Raw genomic sequence first — 19,797 nt, 5'->3', positions numbered from 1 at the left:
GAAGTGTTATTTTAGTTAAGAAAAGACAAGAAAATATGATGACAGTGACAATTTTTTGTGCTCCACAAAGTATAATGTCAGTTAAGAACAGCGATGAAAGGCTATTTTTTCTTACTTGACAAAACATAATGACTGTTGAGAAAGTGCTGAAAGAAGTTACACTTGACTGTTTGTAGTGAAGTGAAAGGTTATTTGAGTTAAGAACAATATTGAACGAGGTTAATCCCGACTATTTTCAGTTGACTGACAAGTAATTTTAGTTAAAAAATGATGAACGTGACTATTTTCAGTTGACTGAAAAGTAATTTTAGTTAAAAAATGATGAACGTGGCTATTTTCAGTTGATTGACGATGGATAAAATTAGTTATGATGAGTGTTGGAATGTTTCCTTTGATAATTTTTTTTAGCTAAGAGAAAGGTCATTTTAGTTAAGAACAGTGTTGAACGAGGTTAATTCTGACTATTTTTTAGTTGATTGGATAATAAGTTTAGTTGAGAAATGACGAAAGTGACTATGTTTTTAGTTGATTGGCGAATGATTTCAGTTAAGGAACGTTAAGAAAAGAATGTCTTGGTACATTTGATTTTAAAAAACATGTAAGGAAATGAACACAGTGAACATATGGGGAACATGATAAAGAACATAGAATAAATGTAAAAAAAGCTGATGAACACAGTGAACATGGAGAATATGGCAAAGAACACAGTGAACATGTAAGGAACATGAAAATATGACAAAGAACACTGGGAACTTTGGGGAATATGAACTTGCAGAGAACATGAAAATATTATAAAGAACACATATAAAATACGGAATGAGCATTTGGGAGGATATTTTAAGAACATGGAGATGTAACACCGCTCTAGTGTAACACCGCCACTACAGTGTACCACTACTAAAATGGAACCCTAAACTAATAATGTAAACACTACTTATCCTGAGTAACACTTCCACATTGGTTGCACTTGGTAACACTGTTATGGGCTGACATATGATGGTTACACCGGGACTACAAAGTACACTGCCAACAAGGAGATGCTAACACAGGATGAAATACGCTGCCACCATCTGCCTTTGACCATTGAGACTATATCAAGCAACGAGGCAAGAAACATTGCTTGACTTGGAGAGTACTTTCTATGACTGTCATTAATTATGGAAACGGTTATCAGCCACTATATCCAAAAGGCTAAGAGGATTCAACAATTGACACAGACGGGAAATTTAACATGAGTTTTATTGAGACCAAAATTATGTCAATCACCACTTATAAATCCTACTCTAACACTGGCAAAAAGTTAAGAAATTTGGACATGGAACAAAAACTCAGAGATCACACACATTACCTTAAGACCTGTCTCTCCCTGGCTGAGATGATCTTCACAGCCCTCTCTGGACCCCGGTGTCCCGCACTCTGTCTGTCCTAAGTCCCTACAGGACCTCTATATACAACCCCCACAGGGGAAGGGGGAGATCTGCTGATGCTACCCACCAAGAATGTACAAACACTCAAGAAATATTTCAATAAGCTTGTTTGACATTCACCATACACTCTTCAAGAGAGGAGTTATTAATTACGTGTGTGACTGACCTCTGACCTGGCCAAAAAGGGGGAGATCCAGGGATGTTTACACATAAGAATCTGGAGTCTAATTTCCTTGCCTGAAATATTACATACTTGAAACTATGCTGACTAAGATTAACCCAGGAATTTTTAATCAATATACAAGATAAACCGGTGGTCATCTGGGCTGACCTCTTGGAGAAGGCTTCCCTGGGTGTGAACTCTAAGGGGGAGGGGGGGGGAGGTCCTGGGTGTTACAGAGAGAATATACAAATACACTATGAATATTGAAGATTTGGATAAGTTAGAAAATGGTCGAGATGAAGAGGGAGGTAAGAGATGAGAAGATAAGGGAGGAAAGTTAAGAGTGTGGGGAGATAAAAGGGGGAGTTAAGGGAGGGGGGGGTAAGGGATGGGAGGGAGAAAGTAAGGGAGGGAAAAGGTGATATCTGACTGTGTGAGTATTACATAGCTGAGTAAACAAAAGGTATTGAAGGTTGGGTGCGGTGTGACCGCGTGAACATCAGCACGTTAGTAATTCTTTATATAGCTGAATACAAAAAGGGGTATTGAAGGACATGATGTTTACTTGTGATAGACTGGAGAGGCCTTGATCTGATTTTGATGAACATTGAACTAAAGCACAGGACAAGAGCTGGAGCTCGGTAATTGTTCGGATCTATTTTATAGAGTCTGAAAATGTAGTTGGGTTTTTTAAATCTCAAGGGAATTGATCGGGTATTGACAGAGTTGTAACACTAAAGTAGGCGGAGGACAGGAGCTGAAACTCAGTAACTCTATTTTCTTTACTTGCTTAGTTAGAAGTGTGGCGGGTTGAAATTTTAGGAAAATTCTTCAGGTAATAACTTAGATACGTGAGGGAGCTAAGGCGGGGGACAAGAGCTCAAGCTCGGTAACTAAATTATTGTATTTTACTACGTCTGAAATAGCTATGTTTTAATTATCAAGGGAATTAGTTAAATACTAAAGATGATATGCGAATGAACTAAGGCGGGGGACAGGAGCTGGAGCTCGGTAATTGTTTGGATCTTATTTACTGTGTATGAAATACAGCGGGTTTAAATTTCAGGAACAATGATAGGATATTAACGAAGATATAAGAGAGGGTTAAGGCGGGGACAGGAACTAGAGTGTGTTAACTGCTTGGATTTGATTTACTACGTTTGAAATAGCTATGTTTTAAATCTCAAGGGATTTGGTTAGGTACTAAAGAAGATACGAGAGGGACGTAAGGTGGGGACGGGAGCTAGAGCTAGGTTATTGTTTGGATATATTGTTCTACGTTGTTATTGTTAAAGATTCGCTACTTGGAACAAAGTTCAAAGTAGCACGGGCTATGGTGAGCCCGTAGTGCCTTATTGTTCTACGTTTTAAATATGACAGTTAAAATTTCAGGGGGATGGACTGTTAGTAAAGATGTTATGAGAGCGGGTTAAGGCGGAGACTGGTGCAGGAACTGATTTACTGACTGAATTTAATTTACTACGTCTGAAATGTGACTGTTTAAAATTGGGCTAAAATTGAGCTATTAGTAGTGAAACTATCCTTATAAATGCGGCATCTAACAAATTTAGTCTAAAAATGATCTCTGTTAATTTTTTTTTGGTCTAAACTGGACTCTGATAATATTTGAATTTCCTCCATACGAACTCTTTAAGAACGCAGGTGTAAATGAAACTCAGAATAATTTCGGTCTTAAAATGGTCTCTGACAAATTTTTGTCTTCAATTGGAATTTTGGTCATGAACTGGACTCTGACGAATTTAGGGGCTTAAACAGGACTCTGAAGAAAATCGGTCTTTTTCAGGTGAAATAGCTGTAAATGGCTATAAAACTAAAACTAACTGTTAAAATGTCTGTTTTCCTTAACAAAACTAATATGACAATATTCTCTGGTAATTGTATTTTTTTTTTAAATTTCGGTCTTACACTCTTTAATAAACTCCTATGATTATATGAACTCTGAAATATTTTCATAAAACTGAGCTCTGAACAATTTTGAATTTCGCCCATAAGAACTATTAACAAACTTCTAAGATATCTGAAATTATTTTCTCATAAGAAATCCTTAACAAACTTCTAAGCTCTCAGAAATTATTTTTCTCATAAGAAATCCTTACCTCAAAATGAGTGATTTGAAAATAAACAAAAATTGGCCGTAGAGTTTAACTGGATCCCCCGACACCCTCAGATCTGATAGGAAAGAACTTACTGACTCCCAACGACCTGAAAGTACTAGTATAAAAAGCTATGAACTGTTCAGATCTGTAACCTATATCTATGGGCAGCACAAAACGTCCACTAGACTGTGCGACACAGTGGTTGCCAGGATCAGGTTGGGTTACCGTTACCTGTGGCAGGTGGCTGCAGGTGACGGGTCTCCCAATCCTGAGCACTCCAGTTGCAAACTCTGTGAGCAGGAACTACGGCACGATCTCCCACACTACATCACTGAATGCCCAGTTATTAGACCTTTCAGACCAGTTGGCATGAGGTACCTGGAGCTTTGCAATTACTTTATTCACTATCGTATTCTTGAAGATATCCTCACAGTATACCCAAAATTTGCCAGTGCCGGCTACTAAACACATGGCTCTATATGACTAACCATCCTGCGAGATGGGGACTTGTATTACCACTGCTGCCTTATTGAATCTTGTGTTGTTGATATCCTCAAAATGCATCCGGAGTCTGCCAGTGCAGACTGCCTATCACATGCCTCTGTATGACTAACCATCCTGTGTGATGGGGATTTTTTAGCATCACCTAGTTAGCTTTGTTGACACACTATTCTCCACTTCATATAGTCTAGGGTAGCTGCACTAATGCAGAAGTACCTAATGTTCATGTCCCCCAAGGGAGGTCCTCCAGGGGTAGTCCTCCAGGGGTGGCCCCCAAGGGTGGTCCACCAGGGATGGTCCTCCAGGGGTGGTCCCACAGGGGTGGTCCCCCAGGGGTAGTCCTCCAGGGGTGGTCCCACAGGGATGGTCCTCCAGGGGTGGTCCCACAGGGATGGTCCTCCAGGGGTGGTCCCACAGGGACGGTCCTCCAGGGGTGGTCCCACAGGGATGGTCCTCCAGGGGTTGTCCTCCAGGAGTGGTCCTCCAGGGGTGGTCCCCCAGGGGTGGTCCTCCAGGGGTGGTCCTCCAGGGGTGGTCCTCCAGGAGTGATCCTCCAGGGGTGGTCCCCCAGGGGTGGTCCTCCAGGGGTGGTCCCCCAGGGGTGGTCCTCCAGGGGTGGTCCCCCAGAGGTGGTCCCCCAGGGGTGGTCCTCCAGTGGTGGTCCTCCAGGGGTGGTCCCCCAGGGGTGGTCCCCCAGGGGTAGTCCTCCAGGGGTGGTCCCACAGGGATGGTCCTCCAGGGGTGGTCCCACAGGGATGGTCCTCCAGGGGTGGTCCCACAGGGACGGTCCTCCAGGGGTGGTCCCACAGGGATGGTCCTCCAGGGGTGGTCCTCCAGGAGTGGTCCTCCAGGGGTGGTCCTCCAGGGGTGGTCCCCTAGGGGTGGTCCTCCAGGGGTGGTCCTCCAGGGGTGGTCCTCCAGGGGTGGTCCTCCAAGAGTGATCCTCCAGGGGTGGTCCCCAGGGGTGGTCCTCCAGGGGTGGTCCCCCAGGGGTGGTCCTCCAGTGGTGGTCCTCCAGGGGTGGTCCCCCAGGGGTGGTCCTCCAGGGGTGGTCCCTCAGGGGTGGTCCTCCAGGGGTGGTCCTCCAGGGGTGGTCCCCCAGGGGTGGTCCCCCAGGGGTAGTCCTCCAGGGGTGGTCCCACAGGGATGGTCCTCCAGGGGTGGTCCCACAGGGACGGTCCTCCAGGGGTGGTCCCACAGGGATGGTCCTCCAGGGGTGGTCCTCCAGGAGTGGTCCTCCAGGGGTGGTCCTCCAGGGGTGGTCCCCTAGGGGTGGTCCTCCAGGGGTGGTCCTCCAGGGGTGGTCCTCCAGGGGTGGTCCTCCAAGAGTGATCCTCCAGGGGTGGTCCTCCAGGGGTGGTCCCCCAGGGGTGGTCCCCCAGGGGTGGTCCTCCAGTGGTGGTCCTCCAGGGGTGGTCCCCCAGGGTTGGTCCTCCAGGGGTGGTCTTCCAGGGGTGGTCCCCCAGGGGTGGTCCCCCAGGGGTAGTCCTCCAGGGGTGGTCCCACAGGGATGGTCCTCCAGGGGTGGTCCCACAGGGATGGTCCTCCAGGGGTGGTCCCACAGGGACGGTCCTCCAGGGGTGGTCCCACAGGGACGGTCCTCCAGGGGTGGTCCCACAGGGATGGTCCTCCAGGGGTGGTCCTCCAGGAGTGGTCCTCCAGGGGTGGTCCTCCAGGGGTGGTCCCCAAGGGGTGGTCCTCCAGGGGTGGTCCTCCAGGGGTGGTCCTCCAAGAGTGATCCTCCAGGGGTGGTCCCCAGGGGTGGTCCTCCAGGGGTGGTCCTCCAGGGGTGGTCCCCCAGGGGTGGTCCCCCAGGGGTAGTCCTCCAGGGGTGGTCCCCCAGAGGTGGTCCCCCAGGGGTGGTCCCCCAGGGGTAGTCCTCCAGGGGTGGCCCCCAAGGGTGGTCCACCAGGGATGGTCCTCCAGGGGTGGTCCCACAGGGGTGGTCCCCCAGGGGTAGTCCTCCAGGGGTGGTCCCACAGGGATGGTCCTCCAGGGGTGGTCCCACAGGGATGGTCCTCCAGGGGTGGTCCCACAGGGACGGTCCTCCAGGGGTGGTCCCACAGGGATGGTCCTCCAGGGGTTGTCCTCCAGGAGTGGTCCTCCAGGGGTGGTCCCCCAGGGGTGGTCCTCCAGGGGTGGTCCTCCAGGGGTGGTCCTCCAGGAGTGATCCTCCAGGGGTGGTCCCCCAGGGGTGGTCCTCCAGGGGTGGTCCCCCAGGGGTGGTCCTCCAGGGGTGGTCCCCCAGAGGTGGTCCCCCAGGGGTGGTCCTCCAGTGGTGGTCCTCCAGGGGTGGTCCCCCAGGGGTGGTCCCCCAGGGGTAGTCCTCCAGGGGTGGTCCCACAGGGATGGTCCTCCAGGGGTGGTCCCACAGGGATGGTCCTCCAGGGGTGGTCCCACAGGGACGGTCCTCCAGGGGTGGTCCCACAGGGATGGTCCTCCAGGGGTGGTCCTCCAGGAGTGGTCCTCCAGGGGTGGTCCTCCAGGGGTGGTCCCCTAGGGGTGGTCCTCCAGGGGTGGTCCTCCAGGGGTGGTCCTCCAGGGGTGGTCCTCCAAGAGTGATCCTCCAGGGGTGGTCCCCAGGGGTGGTCCTCCAGGGGTGGTCCCCCAGGGGTGGTCCTCCAGTGGTGGTCCTCCAGGGGTGGTCCCCCAGGGGTGGTCCTCCAGGGGTGGTCCCTCAGGGGTGGTCCTCCAGGGGTGGTCCTCCAGGGGTGGTCCCCCAGGGGTGGTCCCCCAGGGGTAGTCCTCCAGGGGTGGTCCCACAGGGATGGTCCTCCAGGGGTGGTCCCACAGGGATGGTCCTCCAGGGGTGGTCCTCCAGGAGTGGTCCTCCAGGGGTGGTCCTCCAGGGGTGGTCCCCTAGGGGTGGTCCTCCAGGGGTGGTCCTCCAGGGGTGGTCCTCCAGGGGTGGTCCTCCAAGAGTGATCCTCCAGGGGTGGTCCTCCAGGGGTGGTCCCCCAGGGGTGGTCCCCCAGGGGTGGTCCTCCAGTGGTGGTCCTCCAGGGGTGGTCCCCCAGGGTTGGTCCTCCAGGGGTGGTCTTCCAGGGGTGGTCCCCCAGGGGTGGTCCCCCAGGGGTAGTCCTCCAGGGGTGGTCCCACAGGGATGGTCCTCCAGGGGTGGTCCCACAGGGATGGTCCTCCAGGGGTGGTCCCACAGGGACGGTCCTCCAGGGGTGGTCCCACAGGGACGGTCCTCCAGGGGTGGTCCCACAGGGATGGTCCTCCAGGGGTGGTCCTCCAGGAGTGGTCCTCCAGGGGTGGTCCTCCAGGGGTGGTCCCCAAGGGGTGGTCCTCCAGGGGTGGTCCTCCAGGGGTGGTCCTCCAAGAGTGATCCTCCAGGGGTGGTCCCCAGGGGTGGTCCTCCAGGGGTGGTCCTCCAGGGGTGGTCCCCCAGGGGTGGTCCCCCAGGGGTAGTCCTCCAGGGGTGGTCCCCCAGAGGTGGTCCCCCAGGGGTGGTCCCCCAGGGGTAGTCCTCCAGGGGTGGTCCCCCAGGGGTGGTCCCCCCAGGGGTGGTCCCCCAGGGGTAGTCCTCTAGGGGTGGTCCCCCAGGGGTGGTCCTCCAGGGGTAGTCCTCCAGGGGTGGTCCCCCAGGGGTGGTCCTCCAGGGGTGGACCCCCAGGGGTGGTCCCCCAGGGGTAGTCCTCCAGGGGTGGTCCCCCAGGGGTGGTCCTCCAGGGGTGGTCCCCCAGGGGTGGTCCCCCAGGGGTGGTCCCCCAGGGGTAGTCCTCCAGGGGTGGTCCCCCAGGGGTGGTCCTCCAGGGGTGGTCCCCCAGGGGTGGTCCCCCAGGGGTAGTCCTCCAGGGGTGGTCCCCCAGGGGTGGTCCTCCAGGGGTGGTCCTCCAGGGGTGGTCCTCCAGGGGTGGTCCCCCAGGGGTGGTCCTCCAGGGGTGGTCCCCCAGGGGTGGTCCTCCAGGGGTGGTCCCCCAGGGGTGGTCCTCCAGGGGTGGTCCCCCAGGGGTGGTCCTCCAGGGGTGGTCCCCCAGGGGTGGTCCCCCAGGGGTGGTCCTCCAGGGGTAGTCCTCCAGGGGTGGTCCCACAGGGATGGTCCTCCAGGGGTGGTCCCACAGGGACGGTCCTCCAGGGGTGGTCCCACAGGGATGGTCCTCCAGGGGTGGTCCTCCAGGAGTGGTCCTCCAGGGGTGGTCCTCCAGGGGTGGTCCCCTAGGGGTGGTCCTCCAGGGGTGGTCCTCCAGGGGTGGTCCTCCAAGAGTGATCCTCCAGGGGTGGTCCTCCAGGGGTGGTCCCCCAGGGGTGGTCCCCCAGGGGTGGTCCTCCAGGGGTAGTCCTCCAGGGGTGGTCCCCCAGGGGTGGTCCTCCAGGGGTGGACCCCCAGGGGTGGTCCCCCAGGGGTAGTCCTCCAGGGGTGGTCCCCCAGGGGTGGTCCTCCAGGGGTGGTCCCCCAGGGGTGGTCCCCCAGGGGTGGTCCCCCAGGGGTAGTCCTCCAGGGGTGGTCCCCCAGGGGTGGTCCTCCAGGGGTGGTCCCCCAGGGGTGGTCCCCCAGGGGTAGTCCTCCAGGGGTGGTCCCCCAGGGGTGGTCCTCCAGGGGTGGTCCTCCAGGGGTGGTCCTCCAGGGGTGGTCCCCCAGGGGTGGTCCTCCAGGGGTGGTCCCCCAGGGGTGGTCCTCCAGGGGTGGTCCCCCAGGGGTGGTCCTCCAGGGGTGGTCCCCCAGGGGTGGTCGTCCAGGGGTGGTCCCCCAGGGGTGGTCCCCCAGGGGTGGTCCCCCAGGGGTAGTCCTCCAGGGGTGGTCCCACAGGGATGGTCCTCCAGGGGTGGTCCCACAGGGACGGTCCTCCAGGGGTGGTCCCACACGGATGGTCCTCCAGGGGTGGTCCTCCAGGAGTGGTCCTCCAGGGGTGGTCCTCCAGGGGTGGTCCCCTAGGGGTGGTCCTCCAGGGGTGGTCCTCCAGGGGTGGTCCTCCAGGGGTGGTCCTCCAAGAGTGATCCTCCAGGGGTGGTCCCCCAGGGGTGGTCCCCCAGGGGTGGTCCCCCAGGGATGGTCCCCCAGGGGTGGTCCTCCAGGGGTGGTCCCCCAGGGGTGGTCCTCCAGGGGTGGTCCCCCAGGGGTGGTCCTCCAGGGGTAGTCCTCCAGGGGTGGTCCCCCAGGGGTGGTCCTCCAGGGGTGGTCCCCCAGGGGTGGTCCCCCAGGGGTGGTCCTCCAGGGGTGGTCCCCCAGGGGTGGTCCCCCAGGGGTAGTCCTCCAGGGGTGGTCCCCCAGGGGTGGTCCCCCAGGGGTAGTCCTCCAGGGGTGGTCCCCCAGGGGTGGTCCTCCAGGGGTGGTCCCCCAGGGGTGGTCCCCCAGGGGTGGTCCTCCAGGGGTGGTCCTCCAGGGGTGGTCCCCCAGGGGTGGTCCCCCAGGGGTGGTCCCCCAGGGGTGGTCCCCCCAGGGGTGGTCCTCCAGGGGTGGTCCTCCAGGGGTGGGCCCCCAGGGGTGGTCCTCCAGGGGTGGTCCTCCAGGGGTGGTCCCCCAGGGGTGGTCCCCCAGGGGTGGTCCTCCAGGGGTGGTCCCCCAGGAACACACCAGTGTAAGTGTTCACACAACACAATAGTATAAATGTGCAGAATTTAGCTGTGGTATAATATACATAACTTAAAGTATGTTTTGTTTCACAACTCATACATTTTGTATACTCATACATATGGTATTCCTTCACATAGTGTACATACTCATAAGGTACACTGATACATATGGTATACTTATACACATGGTACACACATACAAGTAATATTCTCTAAAGTATGGTTTACACTTATGTATGACATACACATATATGGTATACATTGTTGAAATATCAATATCATTATAGAGTTGTACATAAATTTATTCATGTCAGTTAATAAGTATTGTAATAAATGACCAAAGCCTTACGGCTCTATTAACTCTAAAGGCTGTATTTTAATCCAATATATATAATTTCTGAACGAATTTGAGGCTCAAGAAATGTTCATAGAGGGGAGTGAACACCTGTTCACATCTGTAATACTTCCATAAATCACATATATACCTTCTAAATCTAGCATAGATTATATATTATACAATTATGTTATATGCTGTAATTATATCTTCCTTGGAGGTAAATATTATACATAAATTTTGTCTAAGCCTATTGAGTTTATTTTTTCCTAAATAAATGTACGAACACGTATATATGATATTTTTTAAATTGAATTTTGAATGTGAGGGATATCCCCGCGGCGTTTATAAGCGGCCGTTGGACCCAAACTGCCGCCCCCTAGCAATACACTCCGCTACTTCCATATATTTCTTCCCTCAATATTTGCTCTAATGTTATTTTTATGGTACAAGACGAAAAGAGTAATCCAAACTCCATCTAGCAACAGTTTATGTGAATCTACAGCTTCAAATTACACAGCTGAGTAGATGAAAGGACCTGTTTATGCGCGGAGTAAATCAATCCGCTACACAAGCGGGGGGTTACACGGCTTCAACTGTTACCTTAGCCAGCTGACTAATTAGTCACAATAAACTACCCCAGCAAAGGGCTTCTCTTTACTGTCATATAGACTACATCGGTTTATAGTTGTTAATCACAATATAATTAATATAACAAAAATTAATTTGGGAATCAAATAATATGATCAGTAACCTTCAACAAAATTTTTGATCAGGCTCTGCAACCCGTCCACAGCCCAAGTTCATTCCATCCAGCAGCCCGTTCTCATAAATAAAGGCCAAAGACCATTCCATCCACCCGCCACACCCGCTGTTTATGAATGAAAAACGGTTTACACACGACTCACAACTGCTGACGTTCGAACACTTCCGGAACAAGTGCTTCACTGGCGACTTGTGTTCGAATCACAACGCTGTAAATGCTTCACCCACGTACTACAAATACAAATAATCGCCAACAGAACCTAAACACCTAACCTAACCTATCCTATACCTATATATACACAATATGCTAATATATTATAATATTAATTTATACTTGAGAAATTTCCCGATTTCAATGAACAGCAAGTTAAAATTTATGAATGCGTCTGTGGGGTCGACCGCTGGATGGAATGGACTTGAGTCGAGGACGGGTTGAAATACAGATAATCGTCAACAGAACCTAAACACCTAATCTAACCAGTGCCTAAATACGTACAATATTGTAATATAATAATATTATTAATGTATATTTGAAAAAATTCCTGCTAAGAATAAACAGCATGTTAAGATTTATGAATGCGTACTTGGGGTCGACCACTGGATGGAATGGACTGGTCTGAGGACGGGTTGCAGGAAGTAGTCGACCATGCATCAAGGAACATGCATGAAAACGGCTGAAAACTCTTGAACAAAATAAACAATTGCAACGGAAAATAATATAAGATAAATAAATAAATAACGAATGACTCATTAAAGAAGTGTAAGAAATAACTGAAGAAAGAAGAAGGTAGAGATGAGGAAGACGAGGAGTTAAGGAACTGTGTAGACGAGGAGTTAAGGAACTGTGTAGACGAGGAGTTAAGGAACTGTGTAGACGAGGAGTTAAGGAACTGTGTAGACGAGGAGTTAAGGAACTGTGTAGACGAGGAGTTAAGGAACTGTGTAGACGAGGAGTTAAGGAACTGTGTAGACGAGGAGTTAAGGAACTGTGTAGACGAGGAGTTAAGGAACTGTGTAGACGAGGAGTTAAGGAACTGTGTAGACGAGGAGTTAAGGAACTGTGTAGACGAGGAGTTAAGGAACTGTGTAGACGAGGAGTTAAGGAACTGTGTAGACGAGGAGTTAAGGAACTGTGTAGACGAGGAGTTAAGCAACTGTGTAGACGAGGAGTTAAGCAACTGTGTAGACGAGGAGTTAAGGAACTGTGTAGACGAGGAGTTAAGGAACTGTGTAGACGAGGAGTTAAGGAACTGTGTAGACGAGGAGTTAAGGAACTGTGTAGACGAGGAGTTAAGGAACTGTGTAGACGAGGAGTTAAGGAACTGTGTAGACGAGGAGTTAAGGAACTGTGTAGACGAGGAGTTAAGGAACTGTGTAGACGAGGAGTTAAGGAACTGTGTAGACGAGGAGTTAAGCAACTGTGTAGACGAGGAGTTAAGGAACTGTGTAGACGAGGAGTTAAGCAACTGTGTAGACGAGGAGTTAAGCAACTGTGTAGACGAGGAGTTAAGGAACTGTGTAGACGAGGAGTTAAGGAACTGTGTAGACGAGGAGTTAAGGAACTGTGTAGACGAGGAGTTAAGGAACTGTGTAGACGAGGAGTTAAGGAACTGTGTAGACGAGGAGTTAAGGAACTGTGTAGACGAGGAGTTAAGGAACTGTGTAGACGAGGAGTTAAGGAACTGTGTAGACGAGGAGTTAAGGAACTGTGTAGACGAGGAGTTAAGGAACTGTGTAGACGAGGAGTTAAGGAACTGTGTAGACGAGGAGTTAAGGAACTGTGTAGACGAGGAGTTAAGGAACTGTGTAGACGAGGAGTTAAGGAACTGTGTAGACGAGGAGTTAAGGAACTGTGTAGACGAGGAGTTAAGCAACTGTGTAGACGAGGAGTTAAGCAACTGTGTAGACGAGGAGTTAAGCAACTGTGTAGACGAGGAGTTAAGGAACTGTGTAGACGAGGAGTTAAGGAACTGTGTAGACGAGGAGTTAAGGAACTGTGTAGACGAGGAGTTAAGGAACTGTGTAGACGAGGAGTTAAGGAACTGTGTAGACGAGGAGTTAAGGAACTGTGTAGACGAGGAGTTAAGGAACTGTGTAGACGAGGAGTTAAGGAACTGTGTAGACGAGGAGTTAAGGAACTGTGTAGACGAGGAGTTAAGGAACTGTGTAGACGAGGAGTTAAGCAACTGTGTAGACGAGGAGTTAAGGAACTGTGTAGACGAGGAGTTAAGCAACTGTGTAGACGAGGAGTTAAGCAACTGTGTAGACGAGGAGTTAAGGAACTGTGTAGACGAGGAGTTAAGGAACTGTGTAGACGAGGAGTTAAGGAACTGTGTAGACGAGGAGTTAAGGAACTGTGTAGACGAGGAGTTAAGGAACTGTGTAGACGAGGAGTTAAGGAACTGTGTAGACGAGGAGTTAAGGAACTGTGTAGACGAGGAGTTAAGGAACTGTGTAGACGAGGAGTTAAGGAACTGTGTAGACGAGGAGTTAAGGAACTGTGTAGACGAGGAGTTAAGGAACTGTGTAGACGAGGAGTTAAGGAACTGTGTAGACGAGGAGTTAAGGAACTGTGTAGACGAGGAGTTAAGGAACTGTGTAGACGAGGAGTTAAGCAACTGTGTAGACGAGGAGTTAAGGAACTGTGTAGACGAGGAGTTAAGGAACTGTGTAGACGAGGAGTTAAGCAACTGTGTAGACGAGGAGTTAAGGAACTGTGTAGACGAGGAGTTAAGGAACTGTGTAGACGAGGGAGAGTGATAAACTGGGGCGCAGGAAGTAACCAATAATTATACATATAAGAAGAACATATAAAGCGAAAAGATAATAAGATAACTATTCAGTTAAATTAAAATACAATAATGAAGTAAATTAGATGAGAATACAGAACTGTATTAGAATTTTTTAATGAACGAGAATGCATTATAAAGTAGAATGAAAATACAACACTGGAGAAACTTGAATGAAAATACAATAATACAGATACCCAGATGGGCATGAGAATATAGTTACAGATACCCAGATGGGCATGAGAATATAGTTACAGATACCGAGATGGGCATGTGAATATAGTTACAGATACCCAGATGGGCATGCGAATATAGTTACAGATACCCAGATGGGCATGCGAATATAGTTACAGATACCCAGATGGGCATGAGAATATAGTTACAGATACCCAGATGGGCATGAGAATATAGTTACAGATACCCAGATGGGCATGAGAATATAGTTACAGATACCCAGATGGGTATAAGAGTAGAGTATAATAACACAGAGATACCCAGATGGGCATGAGAATATAGTTACAGATACCCAGATGGGCATGAGAATATAGTTACAGATACCCAGATGGGCATGAGAATATAGTTACAGATACCCAGATGGGCATGAGAATATAGTTACAGATACCCAGATGGGCATGAGAATATAGTTACAGATACCCAGATGGGCATGAGAATATAGTTACAGATACCCAGATGGGCATGTGAATATAGTTACAGATACCCAGATGGGCATGCGAATATAGTTACAGATACCCAGATGGGCATGCGAATATAGTTACAGATACCCAGATGGGCATGAGAATATAGTTACAGATACCCAGATGGGCATGAGAATATAGTTACAGATACCCAGATGGGCATGAGAATATAGTTACAGATACCCAGATGGGTATAAGAGTAGAGTATAATAACACAGAGATACCCAGATGGGCATGAGAATATAGTTACAGATACCCAGATGGGCATGAGAATATAGTTACAGATACCCAGATGGGCATGAGAATATAGTTACAGATACCCAGATGGGCATGAGAATATAGTTACAGATACCCAGATGGGCATGTGAATATAGTTACAGATACCCAGATGGGCATGCGAATATAGTTACAGATACCCAGATGGGCATGCGAATATAGTTACAGATACCCAGATGGGCATGAGAATATAGTTACAGATACCCAGATGGGCATGTGAATATAGTTACAGATACCCAGATGGGCATGAGAATATAGTTACAGATACCCAGATGGGCATGAGAATATAGTTACAGATACCCAGATGGGCATGCGAATATAGTTACAGATACCCAGATGGGCATGCGAATATAGTTACAGATACCCAGATGGGCATGCGAATATAGTTACAGATACCCAGATGGGCATGAGAATATAGTTACAGATACCCAGATGGGCATGAGAATATAGTTACAGATACCCAGATGGGCATGAGAATATAGTTACAGATACCCAGATGGGCATGAGAATATAGTTACAGATACCCAGATGGGCATGAGAATATAGTTACAGATACCCAGATGGGCATGCGAATATAGTTACAGATACCCAGATGGGCATGTGAATGAAATAATACAGAGATGCCCAGAGGGATATGAGACTACCTTAATATAGATACCCCAACTGGGTATGAGAATACAATAACAGATGCCCAGATGGGTATTTAAATACAATAACAGATACGCAGATGGGTATTTAAATACAATAACAGATACCCAGATGGGTATTTAAATACAATAACAGAGATACTCAGATGGGTATGAGAATGCAATAACAGAGATACCCCGATGGGTATGAGAATGCAATGACAGAGATACCCAGATGGGTATGAGAATGCAATAACAGAGATACCCAGATGGGTATGAGAATGCAATAACAGAGATACCCAGATGGGTATGAGAATGCAATAACAGAGATACCCCGATGGGTATGAGAATGCAATAACAGAGATACCCAGATGGGTATGAGAATATGATAATATTCAAATAAACAGATTGGATAGAAACAGGACAAAAAATCAGAATAGGCCTCCATGAAGAAGCCTACATATGTGTTGTGGGCCCACACATAAAGGGGTCAGAGTAGGCCGGGTAGACTGTAGGGACCACATGCCCCATACATAAAGGGGTCAGAGTAGGCCAGGTAGACTGTAGGGACCACATGCCCCATACATAAAGGGGTCAGAGTAGGCCAGGTAGACTGTAGGGACCACATGCCCCATACATAAAGGGGTCAGAGTAGGCCAGGTAGACTGTAGGGACCACATGTCCCATACATAAAGGGGTCAGAGTAGGCCAGGTAGACTGTAGGGACTACATGCCCCATACATAAAGGGGTCAGAGTAGGCCAGGTAGACTGTAGGGACCACATGCCCCATACATAAAGGGGTCAGAGTAGGCCAGGTAGACTGTAGGGACCACATGCCCCATACATAAAGGGGTCAGAGTAGGCCAGGTAGACTGTAGGGACCACATGCCCCATACATCAAGGGGTCAGAGTAGGCCAGGTAGACTGTAGGGACCACATGCCCCATACATCAAGGGGTCAGAGTAGGCCAGGTAGACTGTAGGGACCACATGCCCCATACATCAAGGGGTCAGAGTAGGCCAGGTAGACTGTAGGGACCACATGCCCCATACATCAAGGGGTCAGAGTAGGCCAGGCTGAAGCACCAAGGTAGGGCAGCCCCCGCGCCAGGCTGGGATGTAAACAAAGGAGCCGCAGAGAGGTGCAGGAGTGGAGGGAGACACAAAACAAGGGGCAGGAGCCCCCGGGAGAAGAGGATCAAACACAGAGGGAGTGCACAAGGAGGACCCCAAGGCGGCCGCCCGGCTGGTCGCGACTCCACAAGTTATTTATAAAGAGGTAGGTAACTCGTGTGACGTCACACCTCCGTTTCTCAAGCCTCCATGCTACACTTTTACCCCAATCTCCTCTTTATTCTTATCTAGCGCCTATCCACCCTCTTCCGCCTCCCCGAGACCTCCACCTGAGGAACTGTTTAGTGCTCGCACCATCCCGCAGCGGTAGACGTGATCTACGATGTAGAAAATGATGTAGAATGGATGGGAGAGGAGAGAGCGGGCAGGGATACGGACACGCGGAGACGGTTTGTATGGTCGAGTATCGTGGTTGCTGGGCGGGATTGTGGGCGTTGTGGGCCGCGGGTCTGGCACAGCCTTGACTACTTCAAGCTTGGCATAGCAGCCAACGTTTGCTCTGAGCCTCTGCTGTCTGGTTGTAGGGGGGTTGTGGGTGGTAGTCTTGGTTGTAGGGGGGGTTGTGGGTGGTAGTGTTGGTTGTAGGGGGGTTGTGGGTGGTAGTGTTGGTTGTAGGGGGGTTGTGGGTGGTAGTCTTGGTTGTAGGGGGGGTTGTGGGTGGTAGTCTTGGTTGTAGGGGGGTTGTGGGTGGTAGTCTTGGTTGTAGGGGGGTTGTGGGTGGTAGTCTTGGTTGTAGGGGGGTTGTGGGTGGTAGTCTTGGTTGTAGGGGGGTTGTGGGTGGTAGTCTTGGTTGTAGGGGGAGTTGTGGGTGGTAGTGTTGGTTGTAGGGGGAGTTGTGGGTGGTAGTCTTGGTTGTAGGGGGGTTGTGGATGATAGTTTTAGTTGTAGGGGGGAGTTGTGGGTGGTCGTCTTGGTTGTGGGGGGTTGTGGGTGGTAGTCTTGGTTGTAGGAGGGAGTTGTGGGTGGTAGTCTTGGTTGTAGGGGGAGTTGTGGGTGGTAGTCTTGGTTGTAGGGGGTTTGTGGGTGGTAGTCTTGGTTGTAGGGGGGTTGTGGGTGGTAGTCTTGGTTGTAGGGGGAGTTGTGGGTGGTAGTCTTGGTTGTAGGGGGGGTTGTGGGTGGTAGTGTTGGTTGTTGGTTGTAGGGGGGTTGTGGGTGGTAGTGTTGGTTGTAGGGGGGTTGTGGGTGGTAGTCTTGGTTGTAGGGGGGGTTGTGAGTGGTAGTCTTGGTTGTGGGGGGGTTGTGGGTGGTAGTCTTGGTTGTAGGGGGGGGGGGGTTGTGGGTGGTAGTCTTGGTTGTGGGGGGGTTGTGGGTGGTAGTCTTGGTTGTGGGGGGGTTGTGGGTGGTAGTCTTGGTTGTAGGGGGAGTTGTGGGTGGTAGTCTTGGTTGTAGGGGGGTTGTGGGTGGTAGTCTTGGTTGTAGGGGGGTTGTGGGTGGTAGTCTTGGTTGTTGGCTGTAGGGGGTTTGTGGGTGGTAGTGTTGGTTGTAGGGGGGTTGTGGGTGGTAGTGTTGGTTGTAGGGGGGTTGTGGGTGGTAGTCTTGGTTGTAGGGGGGGTTGTGAGTGGTAGTCTTGGTTGTGGGGGGGTTGTGGGTGGTAGTCTTGGTTGTAGGGGGAGTTGTGGGTGGTAGTCTTGGTTTTAGGGGGGGTTGTGGGTGGTAGTCTTGGTTGTAGGGGGGGTTGTGGGTGGTAGTCTTGGTTGTAGGGGGAGTTGTGGATGTTAGTCTTGGTTGTGGGTGGAGTTGTGGGTGGTAGTCTTGGTTGTAGGGGGGGTTGTGGGTGGTAGTCTTGGTTGTAGGGGGAGTTGTGGATGTTAGTCTTGGTTGTGGGTGGAGTTGTGGGTGGCAGTCTTTGTTGTAGGGGGGTTGTGGGTGGTAGTCTTGGTTGTAGGGGGGTTGTGGGTGGTAGTCTTGGTTGTAGGGGGGTTGTGGGTGGTAGTCTTGGTTGTAGGGGGGTTGTGGGTGGTAGTCTTGGTTGTAGGGTGAGTTGTGGGTGGTAGTATTGGTTGTAGGGTGAGTTGTGGGTGTTAGTCTTGGTTGTAGTGTGTGGTGAAATCTACCTGTGATAGATTAGATGATTAATTCAAAAGATTGTATATAATTGTATATAATACCTGTGACCGACTGTTTTTGATAATTAATTTTCACCAGTAAACTTCCCTTCACACATTTTAGCGGGTCTTATTTTAATTTTACTGTAATTAAACGGTAGATTTAATTTCTAATGGGTTAAGGTACACTACTCCAGGTTAGTTATAATATTAAAATGGCCTCAGCTGTTGTATAGTGTTGGCTGGGCCTCCACCATCATACACCCCGGACACGTGTTCTCCCGTTCAGGACACGTATTAGTGGCGTCCTTGCGTACTGAACACGTATTAGTGGCGTCCTCCCGTACTGGACACGTATTAGTGGCGTACTCTTGTACTGGACACGTATTAGTGGCGTCCTCCCGTACTGGACACGTATTAGTGGCGTCCTCTTGTACTGGACACGTATTAGTGGCGTACTCTTGTACTGGACACGTATTAGTGGCGTCCTTCCATACTGGACACGTATTAGTGGCGTCCTCTTGTACTGAACACGTATTAGTGGCGTCCTCCCGTACTGGACACGTATTAGTGGCGTCCTCTTGTACTGGACACGTATTAGTGGCGTACTCTTGTACTGGACACGTATTAGTGGCGTCCTCCCGTACTGGACACGTATTAGTGGCGTCCTCTTGTATTGAACACGTATTAGTGGCGTCCTCTTGTACTGGACACGTATTAGTGGCGTACTCTTGTACTGGACACGTATTAGTGGCGTCCTCCCGTACTGGACACGTATTAGTGGCGTCCTCTCGTACTGGACACGTATTAGTGGCGTCCTCTTGTACTGGACACGTATTAGTGGCGTACTCTTGTACTGGACACGTATTAGTGGCGTCCTCTTGTACTGAACACGTATTAGTGGCGTACTCTTGTACTGAACACGTATTAGTGGCGTCCTCTTGTACTGAACACGTATTAGTGGCGTACTCTTGTACTGGACACGTATTAGTGGCGTCTTCTTGTACTGAACACGTATTAGTGGCGTCCTCTTGTACTGGACACGTATTAGTGGCGTCCTCTTGTACTGAACACGTATTAGTGGCGTCCTCCCATACTCGACACGAATTAGTGGCGTCCTCCCATACTCGACACGTATTAGTGGCGTCCTCCCATACTCGACACGTATTAGTGGCGTCCTCCCGTACTGGACACGAATTAGTGGCGTCCTCCCATACTCGACACGTATTAGTGGCGTCCTCCCATACTCGACACGTATTAGTGGCGTCCTCCCATACTCGACACGTATTAGTGGCGTCCTCCCGTACTGGACACGTATTAGCGGCGTCCTCCCGTACTGGACACGTATTAGTGGCGTCCTCCCGTACTGGACACGTATTAGTGGCGTCCTCCCATACTCGACACGTAT

General features: G+C 50.7%; 1 protein-coding gene across 1 annotated transcript; it reads left to right on the top strand.

Moving 5' to 3' along the window:
* Positions 1-1,846: 1,846 nt before the first annotated feature.
* On the top strand, positions 1,847-13,584 carry LOC138371537 (fap1 adhesin-like). The gene is made up of 3 exons (XM_069336415.1): positions 1,847-1,898; positions 2,983-2,993; positions 11,602-13,584. The coding sequence occupies exons 1-3, from the start codon at positions 1,847-1,849 to the stop codon at positions 13,582-13,584; spliced, it is 2,046 nt and encodes a 681-aa protein (XP_069192516.1).
* The last annotated feature ends 6,213 nt before the right edge of the window (positions 13,585-19,797 follow it).

Source organism: Procambarus clarkii, chromosome 36 (assembly GCF_040958095.1).
Source record: "Procambarus clarkii isolate CNS0578487 chromosome 36, FALCON_Pclarkii_2.0, whole genome shotgun sequence".
NCBI classification, from domain to species: Eukaryota; Metazoa; Arthropoda; class Malacostraca; order Decapoda; family Cambaridae; genus Procambarus; species Procambarus clarkii.
Note: the sequence above shows the minus strand (reverse complement) of the source record. Positions and strands in the feature narration are given on the sequence as shown.

What these genes read in the sequence shown, in the direction of transcription:
- LOC138371537 (XM_069336415.1), top strand. Translation starts at nt 1,847, where the DNA reads ATGAATATTGAAGATTTGGATAAGTTAGAAAATGGTCGAGATGAAGAG.